General features: G+C 42.5%; 1 protein-coding gene across 2 annotated transcripts in view; it reads left to right on the forward strand.

Annotated features, from left to right (window-relative positions):
- The first annotated feature begins 3631 nt into the window (after positions 1–3631).
- Positions 3632–13843, forward strand: part of LOC143924665 (cytochrome P450 2K1-like) — a 47460-nt gene continuing 37248 nt past the window's right edge. For both annotated transcript variants that reach the window (XM_077449068.1, XM_077449069.1), the window contains exons 1-4: positions 3632–3866; positions 8163–8325; positions 9211–9360; positions 12369–12529. In XM_077449068.1, the coding sequence (XP_077305194.1) occupies positions 3645–3866; positions 8163–8325; positions 9211–9360; positions 12369–12529 (696 nt within the window). In that variant the 5' untranslated portion in view covers positions 3632–3644. The remainder of the gene's footprint in view (positions 3867–8162; positions 8326–9210; positions 9361–12368; positions 12530–13843) is intronic.

Below are 13843 nucleotides of genomic sequence, written 5' to 3' on the forward strand. Positions count from 1 at the left end.
GATGAGGAGACTGGAACGAAGCCAATTACGGCTTCGTTCCAGTTCCTCCCCAGGAGCCGGAGGCGTCGGATCACGAATCGGTGCTTCCGATCGAGCGGGAGCACCGGTAACAGCGGCGGGAGGCGGCGGGAGGGGGGGCCGGCCCCTCCCGCTCCTCCGGCATAACAGCCGAGCAGCTTTTAGCCACATCGGTTGTTATGCCTGGATAGCCAATCGCCTGCTGCAAAAAACGGTACCGGGATGATGCCTGCAGGTGCGGGCATCATCCCGGTATAACCCCCGGAAGCCGAGTACGCATATCTGCGTACGCTCGGCGGGAAAGGGATAAACAAGGGTATCTTACATTAAATGCAATCCATCTGATATCCCATACGACCACTAAGCAACAGCTGAACAGCTAAATAGATGTTAAGTAAGGATTTTTTTAACCCTCATCACTGGATGTTGCCAGCGAAGATCCCGCACGGGTCACTCAAGAGAGACCCCGCAAAAGGTGATCTAAATGATATAATTAAAGACAATTAAATCAAATACTCATAAGGTGTACATGCATATGCATGTACACCAACATAGAAAAATTCACAGTTGGGTGGACATGTCTCTTATTGCCCTGGGTTGCTAGGCCAGAGACCTGAGGCCTATCTGGCTGCTAAGAAAAGAACCCGCTCCAGTTGTCTGTATCACAAAAAAAAATAAAAAATCTTCTCCTCCTCAAATAAAGGAAGCTGAAATATAACACACTTACTCGCTGGATTGAAAGATGAAAATAAAGGAAAAATCCCACACAAGAAAATGAATGCAGCCATAACATGTAAGGCCCCTTTCACACAGATTTTCTGTATGTCCTTTTTTTATCCATCCATTGACGGATGAAAAACGGACATGCATGTATCTCTATGGGATAGTGGATGCCAGTGAAGAGAAGAGCACTGGGAGAGAAGAAGGCACAGGGAGAGAAAGCACCAGTAGAGATAGTGGCGGGGAGAGATGGTGGCGGGAGACAACGGCACTGGGAGAAGACAGAGCAATTAATAAAGGAATTGTCAAAAACTGACTCTTGCTTTTTGTTTTTTACATTCCACTGCCCTTTTGGTGAATAGGTAGGGGCACGATGTATCCAATATCCATTTACATAGGGGAGGGGGCCAGGGGGCCAGAATTCCAATTAGGGTTGTCAGGAAGAGTCCCCATCAACATGGAGGGGCTCGCTCATCCCGAAGGTCCTGGTTTGGGATACGCCGTGTTTTTTGCTGACTTTTTTTTTTTTTACATTCAGCTGTCAGCTGATGACTCAACGGTTGTTAAGTATGCCCCGGCTCCCTCCTTAGCACCCACCTATTTTTTTTTGTAAAAAACAGATGTCAGCTGATAAGAAAACGGATAAAAAAATTGACATCCGTATCCATTTTTGATCCGAACTGAACAAAAAAACAGGCCTAATGCCCTGTACACACGGTCAGACTTTCCGATGGAAAATGTACGATCGGACTGTGTTGTTGGAAATTCCGATCATGTGTGGGCTCCATCTGACTTTTTCCATCTGAATTTCCGACACACAAAGTTTGAGATCTGGATCTAAAATTTTCCGACAACAAAATACAATTGTTTAATATCCGATCGTGTGTATACAATTCCGACGTACAAAGTGCCACGCATGCTCAGAATAAATTACGAGACAAAAGCTATTGGCTACTGGCCTCTTTATAGTCCCGTCATATGGGGTTTATGTCACCTCGTTCTGAACGACTGGATTTTCCGACAACTTTGTGCAACCATGTGTATGCAAGACGAGTTTGGGCCAAAATCCGTCGGAAAAAATCTGACGGATTTTGTCGTCGGAATGTCCGACCGTGTGTACAGGGCATAAGACTTTGTAAGTGGCAACATTATACATTTTTGTGTTTTGTTTTATTACCCCCACAAGAAAAAAAGGGTTTGGGACTTTAAATGAGGTAGATCTAGCAAGGCTAAAAGATGACTCAATTTCTTGCATATAGATAGGGATGGAGCTGTGTGATCCCACACACCTCATTCAAAGTCTCAAACCCCCCCTCCCCCTCTTTTTGTTTTATTACCCCTTTAGCCTTGGTAAATAAAAAAGATATGCAGTTATTTGTTCAGGGAAAAAAATATTACCGTATATACTCGAGTATAGGCCGACCCGAATATAAGCCGAGGCCCCCAATTTACCCCCAAAAAAACTGGCAAACTTATTGACTCGTGTATAAGCCGAGGATGAGACATGCCTGTCCATCCCTGTGTGTGTGTCCGTCCATCCCTGTGTGTCCGTCCATCCCTGTGTGTCCGTCCATCCCTGTGTGTCCGTCCATCCATCCCTGTGTGTGTGTGTGTCCATCCATCCATCCATCCATCCCTGTGTGTGTGTGTGTCCATCCATCCATCCATCCCTGTGTGTGTGTGTCTCCATCCATCCATCCCTGTGTGTGTGTGTGTATCCATCCATCCCTGTGTGTGTGTGTGTATCCATCCATCCCTGTGTGTGTGTGTCTCCATCCATCCCTGTGTGTGTGTGTCCATCCGTGTGTGTGTGTGTGTGTGTGTGTGTGTGTGTCCAGCCTACCTGTGTCCCGAGCCTGTGTCCCGAGCCTCCGTCCCGTGCCTTGCCTCCTTGCCTCCGTCCCGTGCCTTGCCTCCGTCCCGTGTCGTGCCTTGCCTCCTTGCCTCCGTCCCGTGTCGTGCCTTGCCTCTGTCCCGTCCCGTCCCGTGCCTTGCCTTGCCTCCGTCCCGTGCCTTGCCAGGATCGCCGCTCTTCGTCGGCGCCTCGGCGGCCATTCCTCTTTTCAAAAGCCGCGCCTCCGTCTGTGATAGGCGGAACACTCAATTTCCCAGCAGTCTGTGTTCCGCCTATCACGGACATCCTCTCATCCTCGTCCGTAGTACGAGGATGAGCCGATGTCCGTGATAGGCGGACCACTGCCTGCTGGGAAATTGAGTGCTCCGCCTATCACAGACGGAGGCGCGGCTTTTGAAGGGTAGAATGTTCGCCGTCTGTCTGCTCGACACGCTGATCGAGCAGGCAGACAGCGATGACTCGAGTATAAGCCGAGGGGGGCACTTTCAGCCTCAAAAAAGAGGCTGAAAATCTCGGCTTATACTCGAGTATATATGGTAAATATATTTTAAATGAAATTAATGTAAGCAGGAAGTATCATATTCTTGTAATCGTGCAGAAGAACATTCTAGGAAAGGAAAGGCCAAACAGTTATACTGAGGTAGGTACATGGTGCACATACCAGCATTGAAACTTTATCCTATGTCGCATTCTGAAACAAATGCATTTACATTTCTGATATTCTGATCTGCTAAACTGTTTCATGATTAAAAGTTGCACAGTTTCCTAACTGAACATGAACAATTAACTATTGAATTATTTGTAGTTCATACCCTTAATGTGTGAACTTCAAGTCCTGGCATCAAAACAACTACATTGCAAATAACATAACTGCCTCTTGGCAAAGGGTTATACAAGTTTGTACAATCCATAGCTTCTATGCAAAAACAAGCTTATGCAATAACAAAGGAAGGAGATATGAGCCAAATGGGGTATTATACTTTATGTGTGCCCTAGTAAAGATTAATATGTTAAGAATTAACAGCATGCATATAAAAGTTGTGCCATATTGATGATATCATCATTACGGTTGTTCACTATGACTTTTCTCATCTACCTTCTGACAAGGATTGACTTGCTGCTGTATTTTACAACATGTGTTGTATTATTTTTGTACTGGATCAATGGATCTAAGAAGAGCAATGGAAATATGCCACCAGGTCCTAAACCTCTTCCATTAATTGGGAACCTCAATCTGGTGAACTTGAAAAAGCCATATGAGTCACTGATGGAGGTAGTACCAGTTAATATTAATATTTATAATAAGGCTTCTTGGTTGCAATATAAATATATATATATATGTATATATGATATAGTATATCAAATTAATCATCCATGTTGAATTATATTATATTTGAGATCTTTTAACATCATATATTATTTGCTTATTTTGTACTGTTGGCAGATGTAGTCACCTGAAATCTGTAAAAGTATGAGCCCTTGTACACACGGTCAGACATTCTGAAAACCAAATCCGTTGGATTTTGTCCGACGGATTTTGTCCGAAACTGTTGCATACACACGGTCGGACCAAGTTGTTGGAAAATATTTCCAGCAAGTTGGAAAATTTGGTCCGACGGATATTCCGACGGAAACAGTCCGATGCATACCACACACAGTCGGAATATCCGACAAAGCGGTCCGATAGGACACATTCTGTCGGATTCTCCGGCCATGTGTACAAGGGCTAAGATTCTTGCTATGCCTCATGAGAATTGTAGTTCTGCAACAGCTGGAGGTCCACTAATTGCATATCCCTGGTCTAAAGGCAGGTGTCCCAATACTTTTGACAATATAGTGTATATTTCTAATGGTCTTAAACATATCTCCCTCCCAAAACTAGAAATATATGATCTGTCAGAAGTATATCCTCAACATCACTATGTAGCCACTATGTTCATCAATCTATATACCTTATGCTGCAAAAAATATATACCCTTACATGTTACATCTCTATGTTATGCATCAAATCAGGTGTCTTTTTGGTGCTTTAGTGATCAAGCTCATCTAAACGAATTGAAGTGTATGCAAAGCAAAAAGAATAAAAGAATGGCTGAGACCCCTGTCAGATTTGTTTTGTGTTGTCTGTGTCCCATCAGGGGGAGTTGCCTTCACTGCCTCTTTTAGGCCCGGTTCACACCGCTGCGGGGGGAGATCCGGATGTGATTCGCACAGCAAATCACATCCGATCTCCGTAGCGGTGCGAGTTCAGCCATACAGATAGTATGGCTGAATTCGCAGCGCTCCCGCAGCAAACTCGCACGGGACCCTTTTTTGGGTCCGCAACAGAATCGGATCGCATGGGGGTGTCATTAACATAACATTGACACTTCCAGCCATCCGCATAGGGCAGTGTGAACTGCCGGCGGGAGGTGTGCGATGCGGGTAAACGCTGCGGATTCGCAGCGTTCCCGCATCGCTATAGTGTGAACCCGGCCTTAGAAACACATCAAAAAGTGAGATCCCTTAAGGATTATTTTTAGATTATAAATCGCTTTTATACTCAAGACAAAAATCCAAGATGAGGCCAAATAGGGTGGATCTTCCCATTAGGATGGTACTTGCTTTCTTTCTGAGTTAATAGCCTGATCAGTGGGGTGATTGATAAATGCCTGTGAAAATTGAAGTCTGTTATAACAAAAGATCATTCAAAAGAATCAGATCTACAATTGATTGTGTTCTATTTCAAATACTGCCATGAGCAATTACATATAGCACAGTCACTGTCTGTGCAGACAGTATGGAAGTTTGCTGATCAGGCTAAATTCACAGAACGTGTCAACTCACCCAGAGACTTTTAAGCCTCGTACACACAATCAGATTTTCGGCAGGGAATTGTGTGATGACGACAGACTGTTTGCCTAAAATCCGACCGTTAGTACGTTCCATCAGACAATTGTTGTCCAACTTTCGGCCAACAAATGTTGGTTAGCAGGCTAGTAAATTTTCAGTGGACAACGGTCTGTTGTCAGATTTTCGTATCGTGTGTACACAAGTCCGTCACACAAAAGTCAAACACGCATGTTCGTAATCAATGCTCACCAAACAAGACATTAGCAGAAGGTGCCCAAAGAGTGGTGCTCAAGAGTTGAAATACCACGTCTAGTACATCACTACGTTCGTGTTTGTTGGCCGACAATTGTGTGCCAATAGTGGGCAGGACAAAATCCAGGCACATGTCCTTCGGACAAAAGTCTGAGTCTCTGTCTGCCAACAATCCGATCGTATGTACGAGGCTTTAGAGTGAAATACAATGTAGTTTATTCCAGACTTTGCAACATATAAAGGCATAGCTTTTTTTTTCAGGGAATGGGTACAAGTACTAACCCCTTCCACCTCTGAACACCGTCCCTTAGTTACACCCTCTACCCACCTCCCAGTACCACTCCTTTTAGAGAATAGAGAACCAAGTAATTTGTATGGAAGTACTTTGTAAGGAATTTTACACTGATAACAAGAAAATCAATAAAATAGATCCCATGCAGCCAACAATAGACCCCCCCCCCCTCCCACATCAACAATAGATGCCTAGCAACAAAATATCCATCCAGGAGCAATAGACCCCCCAGCAAGAATAGAGCCACCACAAAAAACTGCCCCCACCCCAGCAACAATAGACTCACACTAGCAACTATAGATCTCCTAGCAGTCAGCATCAATAGACCCTCAAACAGCCAGCAACAATAGACCCCTCCCTCAACAGTAGATCTCTCCCAGAAACAATTGAGCCCTCCTACAGAAACAATAGATCATCCACCTGCAACAATAAACCTCCCCAGCAACACTAGACCCCCACAACAAAAGATTCCCCCAGCGACCACAGATTCTCCAGCAGCCAGTGTCAATAGACCATCCAGCACACTCTAGTACCTCTTGCCACTACATACATTCTGTTCTGGAGGAGCCAGGACTGCATTCCCCCATGTTCCTGCTGAAAAAAAGCCCACTATAAAGGTATTTACTCGATGAGAGCAGAAAACAAAAGTAACAGGGAGCACAGGGAAGCAGGGAATGCCTAAGCCCCTGTACACAGAGTCAGAAATTCAGACGGAAAAGGTCCGATCGGACCATGTTGTCGCATAATTCGACCGTGTGTGGGCTACATCAGACTTTTTCCGTCGGAATGTCCGACCAACAAAGTTTGAGAGCTGGATATAAAATTTTCAGACAACATGATCCGATCAGACTTTGTCCAATCATTTGTAGAGAATTCCGATCGGACAAAGTGCCACGCATGCTCAGATCAAATTACGAGACCAAAGTTATTGGCTACTAGCCGCAACGCAGTCCGTCCCGTCGCAACGATCGGATTTTCCGACAACTTTGTCCGACCGTGTGTATGCAACACCAGTTTCGGACAAAATCTGTTGGAAAAAATTTGATGGATTTTGTTGTCGGAATGTCCGACCGTGTGTGTACAAGGGCTAACAGGGTACTACACTATGCAATAGGAAGAACCAGTGGAATGTGCCAAGGCACAAAAAACACAGCAACAAACAATAATTAAGCAGGCTGTTGGTGGCAGAGCAGATTGATTTTTTAACATTATATGAATGACCAGTATTGATACAGGTGAGGAACAGAGAAAAGAAACTGTCCTTTTTTTTTTACAAATTGAGCTTATTTTTTTTTTGGATGTTTAGGATTTTTTCCGATCCTAAACTTTTTAAAAAAATTATATTTTTGCTGTTAAAAGTATTGTTTAAAGTACAGTCTGTATTTTGATATTTAACAGTGACTTCTCACATAGGGGTTTAAATGCCCCATCAACTGGGTGTTTAGAACAATCATAAAACAAAACAGAGTGCGCACCAGCCTAGAGCATTATCCGCAAAACCTGTATTTTTGTATTTTTTTTGCTAAAAAGTCGTAAGTATAGTACCCATAAACCATCTGATGTAAAACAACTTATCATGGTCCAACAACAGCATTGAGTCCATGTCACATCATAGATAGAGCCAACTGAACCTCACCTTTCCTCAGCTCTTATATAACCAAAAGGTATGTCTGCTGTCAAATAGAGGCCCTACCCCCCTACTTCATGGACGGGAGTTGACACCTTTTGTTTACAATCTACTTCACGCTGAAACAATGGAACAATTAAGTGCAATATAGCAAATGACTGTCCAACATCACGAATAATCCAAAGCATAATATTAATAAATATCATTGCTTTGCTAAGAATAAACCATACAATATACAGTAGAATATGGGGAATCTAAACAACTGCCACCCCTGGGGTCTACTCTCAAGTGCAGGAGGTTTTTACACGTTTGTTGGTTTGGAACTGTTTAAAATCATACAGTCTTTGCTGGACCACAATATTTACTGTACCTGTTCCAGTCTCTAAGTCTCATCAGGGCAAAATGTGAAATGCCTTAAACTTTAGCCTCGAGTCCAAATGGCTCTATCCAGAAAACCTTGGTTCTTTGAAGATGAACATTTCCAAGCTTTGTCTAATAGAAACATTCACCCTTTAATGCAACTGACTGCAGTGGAGCAAAGGTTTTTAAATCAAATTGTATTGCAGCTCTCTGAAAAGTATGGAGAAATCTTCACTGTACACTTTGGACCTAAAAAGATTGTGGTGATCGTGGGATACAGTGCTGTGAAGGATGCCCTGGTCAACCGAGCTGATGATTTTGGAGAAAGAGCCGATGTACCCATCTTCAAGCTTTTATTTAAAGAAAAAGGTATGGCTAGCATCATCATTTAATTTTTATATATAGTTTGTCATTTTGTGCCAATTATGAGTCCTATGCAATTCATTTAGAATGTTAACTGTATAAATTAGTTTGCTTTAAGACCAAATCCCATCAAATCATTCTCTGCAGGTATTACCTTTTGTACCACCACCCCCTCCCTTTAGAATATAAGCTGTACAAGCAGGGCCCTCCTGTACCTTTTGTATTGTACTGTAATTGTATTGTCCCCCCTATACATTGTAAAGCGCTGCATAAACTGTTGGCGCTATATAAAATGATTATAATAATAATCCACCAATAATGAGAAACTATATGGTTCCTCACTACATTCTTGATGCATTAGTTAAGAGATAATGTGATCACCATACAAAAATTTGTATTCTTCCTTTATGTTTCAGAGGTTTGCCCCAGCTCACTCAAATCAGTAAAGATCAAGTGCATCATACACAAGCTGTGAGGATGGGCAGTGGCGTCGCTATGGGGGTGTGGATCACACCCGGGTGACACCTGCCAGAGGGGTGACACTAGAGCCCTGTCCCAGGCTGGGGGGGGGAGCTGCACCAATGTGGCGGTGTGATAAAACATGGTGCCACCCCAGGGATTGACACCATGTTTTACCCCACCAGGTGACTCCAACCCTAGTGATGCCACTAAACATGGATTATTAGAAGCAAGTTCAACAACTATAAAAATATACAAATTAATCTGAAAAGTAATTACCCAAACTAACCAATTGAATTTCAAGGTATGAAGGAAAATTTCTGATTGGTTACAGTGAGCTACTGCACTTTGTGGTCTTTTTTGGCCTTTTACATAAAGGTATTAATGTTAGAGAATTAACTGTATAATTACATTTCATTATCTGTATTTTAGGTATAATATTTAGTAATGGAGAACTTTGGAAAGCTTTAAGGAGGTTCACACTCTCAACCCTTCGAGACTTTGGAATGGGGAAGAAAACAGTAGAAGCCAAAATACAAGATGAATTACTTCCTCTTATAGAAAAATTTAAGTCACACAATGGTAATGAGGTCTATTGAATAGAAACTGTTCAAAATATATTCATTCTGTTATTAAATGAGGGGGAATTCTTCACACTAGCTAAGGAGAAGTTGGGATCAGATAAGGTTCTTCTGACATAAATGATAAAATTCCTGTATTCCAGAGTGTAACTAAAATTGTGATATGGTAACAATAATAGTTCCCTTCTGATGATCTTTGTGGCAGTTATGGTACCTTGTGAAGCAAGTCAATTTGTCTAATTTGTTTTGTTTTGACAATTCAATTTAAAAATATATATATATTAAAAGAAAGCTTTCTTAAGGGTAACACAGAAAGTATTTTCCTATAGAATAAAGCATCAATTGTCATTGTTTTAAAATACAATACAATTTGGCAAACATTGCCAAAAACACAACAAACCAACCAACCAAAACTGCAAAAAATATATTATTACTTAATAAAATATATTAAACTAAAATGTCTAAAACGATAACACCAGGCTTTGATACCATTTTACTCTTCAGATACTCTTATAATAGCCACACATTATTGCTCTGACCCCAGTAATTTATTTGCTTAAATTGATTGTATATGATCACCTTAAAAAACAACCCATTCACTTTAAAATAGAAATGAAAGGCAAAACATTTTTGTTTATATATAAAAAACATAAATACAGTTTTCCCTTTTTTTATAAGTGAGCACATTCCCTCTGTTCTCAGCTGCATAAGAGCTAGGAGGAGGAGAAGCAGCAGCACACTGAGCTTCCCAGTGAATGGCTATGCAGCACGGGTGTGTCAGGACAGGTCTGATCATTGGATGAGAGTACACTGAGTTCCCAGCATAGCTAGAGAAATGACCCCAATGTGCTTCCCTGCTTAGTGTGGTCAGTTTCTAAGCGGAAATCAGAGGGACTGACAGGGACACCAGAGATTTCACATGAAGGAAGTGATACAAAGAAAACAGGACACTTTCTCATGCAAGTACATGGTATAGCAGACACATATCAGAAATATAAAATGTTGGGGTAAGAAACGCTTTAAGTGCACTGATAGCCCTAGGTAAGAAACTATCCCAGAATTTGTTCATCCGAACCTTAATATAGCCATACTATCTACCAGAAGGCAACTCGTCAAAAGGCAATGCCCTAACCATAGCCCTAGGTAAGAAACTATCCCAGAATTTGTTCATTTGAACCTTAATATTCCCACACTATCTACCAGAAGGCAACAGGTCAAAAGGTAATGCCCTAACCATCTTTTTTCATGCACTGTACCTTGTACGTGCCGACCTTAAAATCTCAATAAACTCTGATTGAACTAAAAAATGGCCTTGGTGTGAGCAATCTTTCACAATACATTTTGCTGTATAGAAACAAGAGGAACACAAAATATTCTCCATGGAGGGATGCTGACAACCAATAATTATATGTGTAATATTTTTACATTTCTGTCTGTCACTGAGCCAAACACATACCAGACTTAAAAACAGTATGCCAGAATGCTTTCAATAGAAGAGAAGTAAACGCTAACCATCAATTGTACTTCCCGTCCATTCTTCTTGAGTATTCTCAAGAATTCAATCCCTGCTGAGACTTTTTGTAACTGCCAAAATATTAGCTGACTAAGTTAGATCCTCAGAAATATAATTTCCTTACAAATCCCATTTATGTATAGTGGAACACTATAAAACACTGTTTTCTAAAATCAATAATGAACTCTTTAGTTATTGCAACATTTAGCAACCAATTCTTTTCGGAGCAGCACTCCCGAACCTCTTCCGCTTTTCTGTAGTGCTTCTCGCCTCTATAACAAGTGCAGAAACTGAAATATCATTTGCAATTGTATTAAAGCCACTAACACAGAACTAGTATGCAGCAGATAGGAATTTCTGTCTGTCTGACTCACAAGGTAGTAAAGCCAGAGGATCAGCATAACAGCGAGGCAGCTAGCATTTTCAGAAGGTCGGCAGCCCACCTTAATTTTCTTTAGACAATGTTGACTTGGCTGCTAATGTAGCACCTTCATGACTGAAATAACTGAAATCCAATAAATAAAAAGAGCGAGTCAGGGACAGTCAGACTAGGGAGGAAAGGGCTTGATTATGGTTGAGGTCCTCCATCTATCTAACTTACTGCAGTTTCCAATGCACATGTGAGAAGTTCACAGTGTTTTGTGGAATCAGACCAAGTAATTGTAGTGCCGGATGAGCCTGTACAACTGTGACTGAAGGTTGAATGTAAAGTTGATGTTCAGTTTTAGGAAGGGATGTAAATAAATGCAAAAAATCTGATTTCTTTAGAAAGCAAGAATGTGGGCCTTGTGCTTCAAAGTCTCAACATGGACAAATGCACTTGTTACCTTTAAGGCTCCCATTAGAGTCGGTTGTTCACTATGGAACTTCCTTTTTTTTTTTTTAACAAATTTTAATATGACTGTTGTCTATTCAGTTCTTAGGCCGCGTACACACAGGCGGACTGTCCGCCCAACTAGGTTCGTCAAACAGTTTGACAAACAGTCCGTTCAAAATTAGCATGAACGGACTTGACCACACACGATGAACGAACAGTCCGCTGAAAGCGTGCGCGATGACGTGAACGGCACGTACGACGGGACTCGAAAAACGACGTCCTATACACTGCAATGCAACCTTCGGCGTGTAAATCCTTTCTGAGCATGCGCGGAACTTAGTTTGACGAACAAGCCTACACACGAGCGGACTGTCCGCTCAAACCAAGTTTCAGCGGACAGTCTTACGGAAATTCCGAAAAACTTTGTTCGTCAGACTGTCCGCTGAAACTGTCCGCTGAAGCCCACACACGAGCGGACTGTCCGCTGAAACACTGTTCAGCGGACAAAGTTGGGCGAACAGTCCGCCCGTGTGTACGCGGCCTTAGTGTTAACTCATTTTCCTTGACATATTATCTAATCCAAAATTAGACAAACCTATAGTTTAGTAGAAATATTGCTTTTATGACTTAAAATGTATCCCTGCTTTTCTTTACCTTTCATTTATTGTGCAACGTCTAGGGAAGCCATTTGACACAAACATCATAATGAACAGCGCAGTGTCTAATGTTATCTGCTCTATCATGTTTGGGAAAAGGTTTGAATATGATGACCCAGTGTTTAAAAAACTAATTGAAATTTTTGGTGAAAATGCCAGGCTGGTAGGCACACCCAAGATTATGGTAAGCATTACTTTTATTTTTTATTGGTCTTTAAGGCATAAAGAGCAATGGAGTGCAGGAACCTGTAGTACTGAACTGAGAGTTATCAGTTTTCATCAGGGTGGCCATGCTAATGCAATGCCGTGTTAGTGTTACAAAAATTGTGTATTTTTAATTGAAAGTGGTTTTTTTTTTGCATCTCAAAATTCCTATGTCCTTATTTTTAGATATATTGAAAGGCAAAAGGTATATTCTTTTTCATTTTGAATGCATAGTGCATGGCTAAATCTCTACTCAGGCTTTTTTGCCACCTTTGTTCATTTGGAGATTTACCCTTACTTCCTGTCTTGTAGAAACAACAGAAGTAAAAGGAAATCTTTCCAGAGTAGGGGAAAACCAAACAGAAGAAGTGTCCCCATTGGAAGATCCCCCTTATTACTGTTCTTTTAACAACTGAAAATTTTGGAATTTCACTCACTTCCAGACAGTGGTAACCAGACCACATAGTTATATACAGGGATGGAATGGCCATCGGGACTACCGGGAGATTCCCGGTGGACCGATGGCCAGTGTGGGCCGGTTTCAGCCTCATCTGCGGTGCGCAGCGATCTACCCATCAACCGCCGACAGCTGGTGCCTGACGAGTAGATCGAGATGCATGCCAAGTAGTGCAGGAAGCATCTGTCTGTAATAAGTTCTCATGTCACGCAGCGCTGCTCGCTCCCCGGCAGCCCCTCCTCTCTTCTCGTCTATCCCCATTGGCTTGTAAGATCAACTGGGATAGACGAGAAGAGAGGAGGGGCCACCGGGGAGCAAGCAGTGTTGCGTGACATGAGAGAGAGAATTTATTACAGACAGGTGCTTCCTACGCTACTCTGCATGCTGGCTAGTAAGATCCCATGATGTGCCCTGATGATGTGCCCTATAATGTGCTCCCATGATGTGCCCCATCATGTGCCCCCGTGCCCTGATGTGCTATGTGCCCCATGCCCTGAGGTGCTCTGTGCCCTGATGTGCCCCAAAGTCCTATGCCCTGATGTGCCATGTTCCCTGATGTGTGCTATGCCCAATGTCCTATGCCTTGATGTGCCATGTGCCCTGATGTGCCCCATAAGGTGCCATGTGCCCTGATGTGCCATAATGTGCCCTGATGTCCCCCAATGTGCCATGTGCCCTGATGTGCCATGTGGCCTGATGTACGTCATGCCCTGATGTTTCCCCCGTGCCCTGATGTGCTATGGGCCCTGATGCGCCCCATAATGTGCCATGTGCCCTGATGTGCCCCAAGCCATAATGTGACCCGATGTGCTATGTGCCCCAATGTGCCCTGATGTG

Source organism: Lithobates pipiens, unplaced genomic scaffold (genome assembly GCF_037356315.1).
Source record: "Lithobates pipiens isolate NorthernLeopardFrog02 unplaced genomic scaffold, aLitPip1_a1.2 Scaffold_22, whole genome shotgun sequence".
Lineage (NCBI taxonomy): Eukaryota > Metazoa > Chordata > Amphibia > Anura > Ranidae > Lithobates > Lithobates pipiens.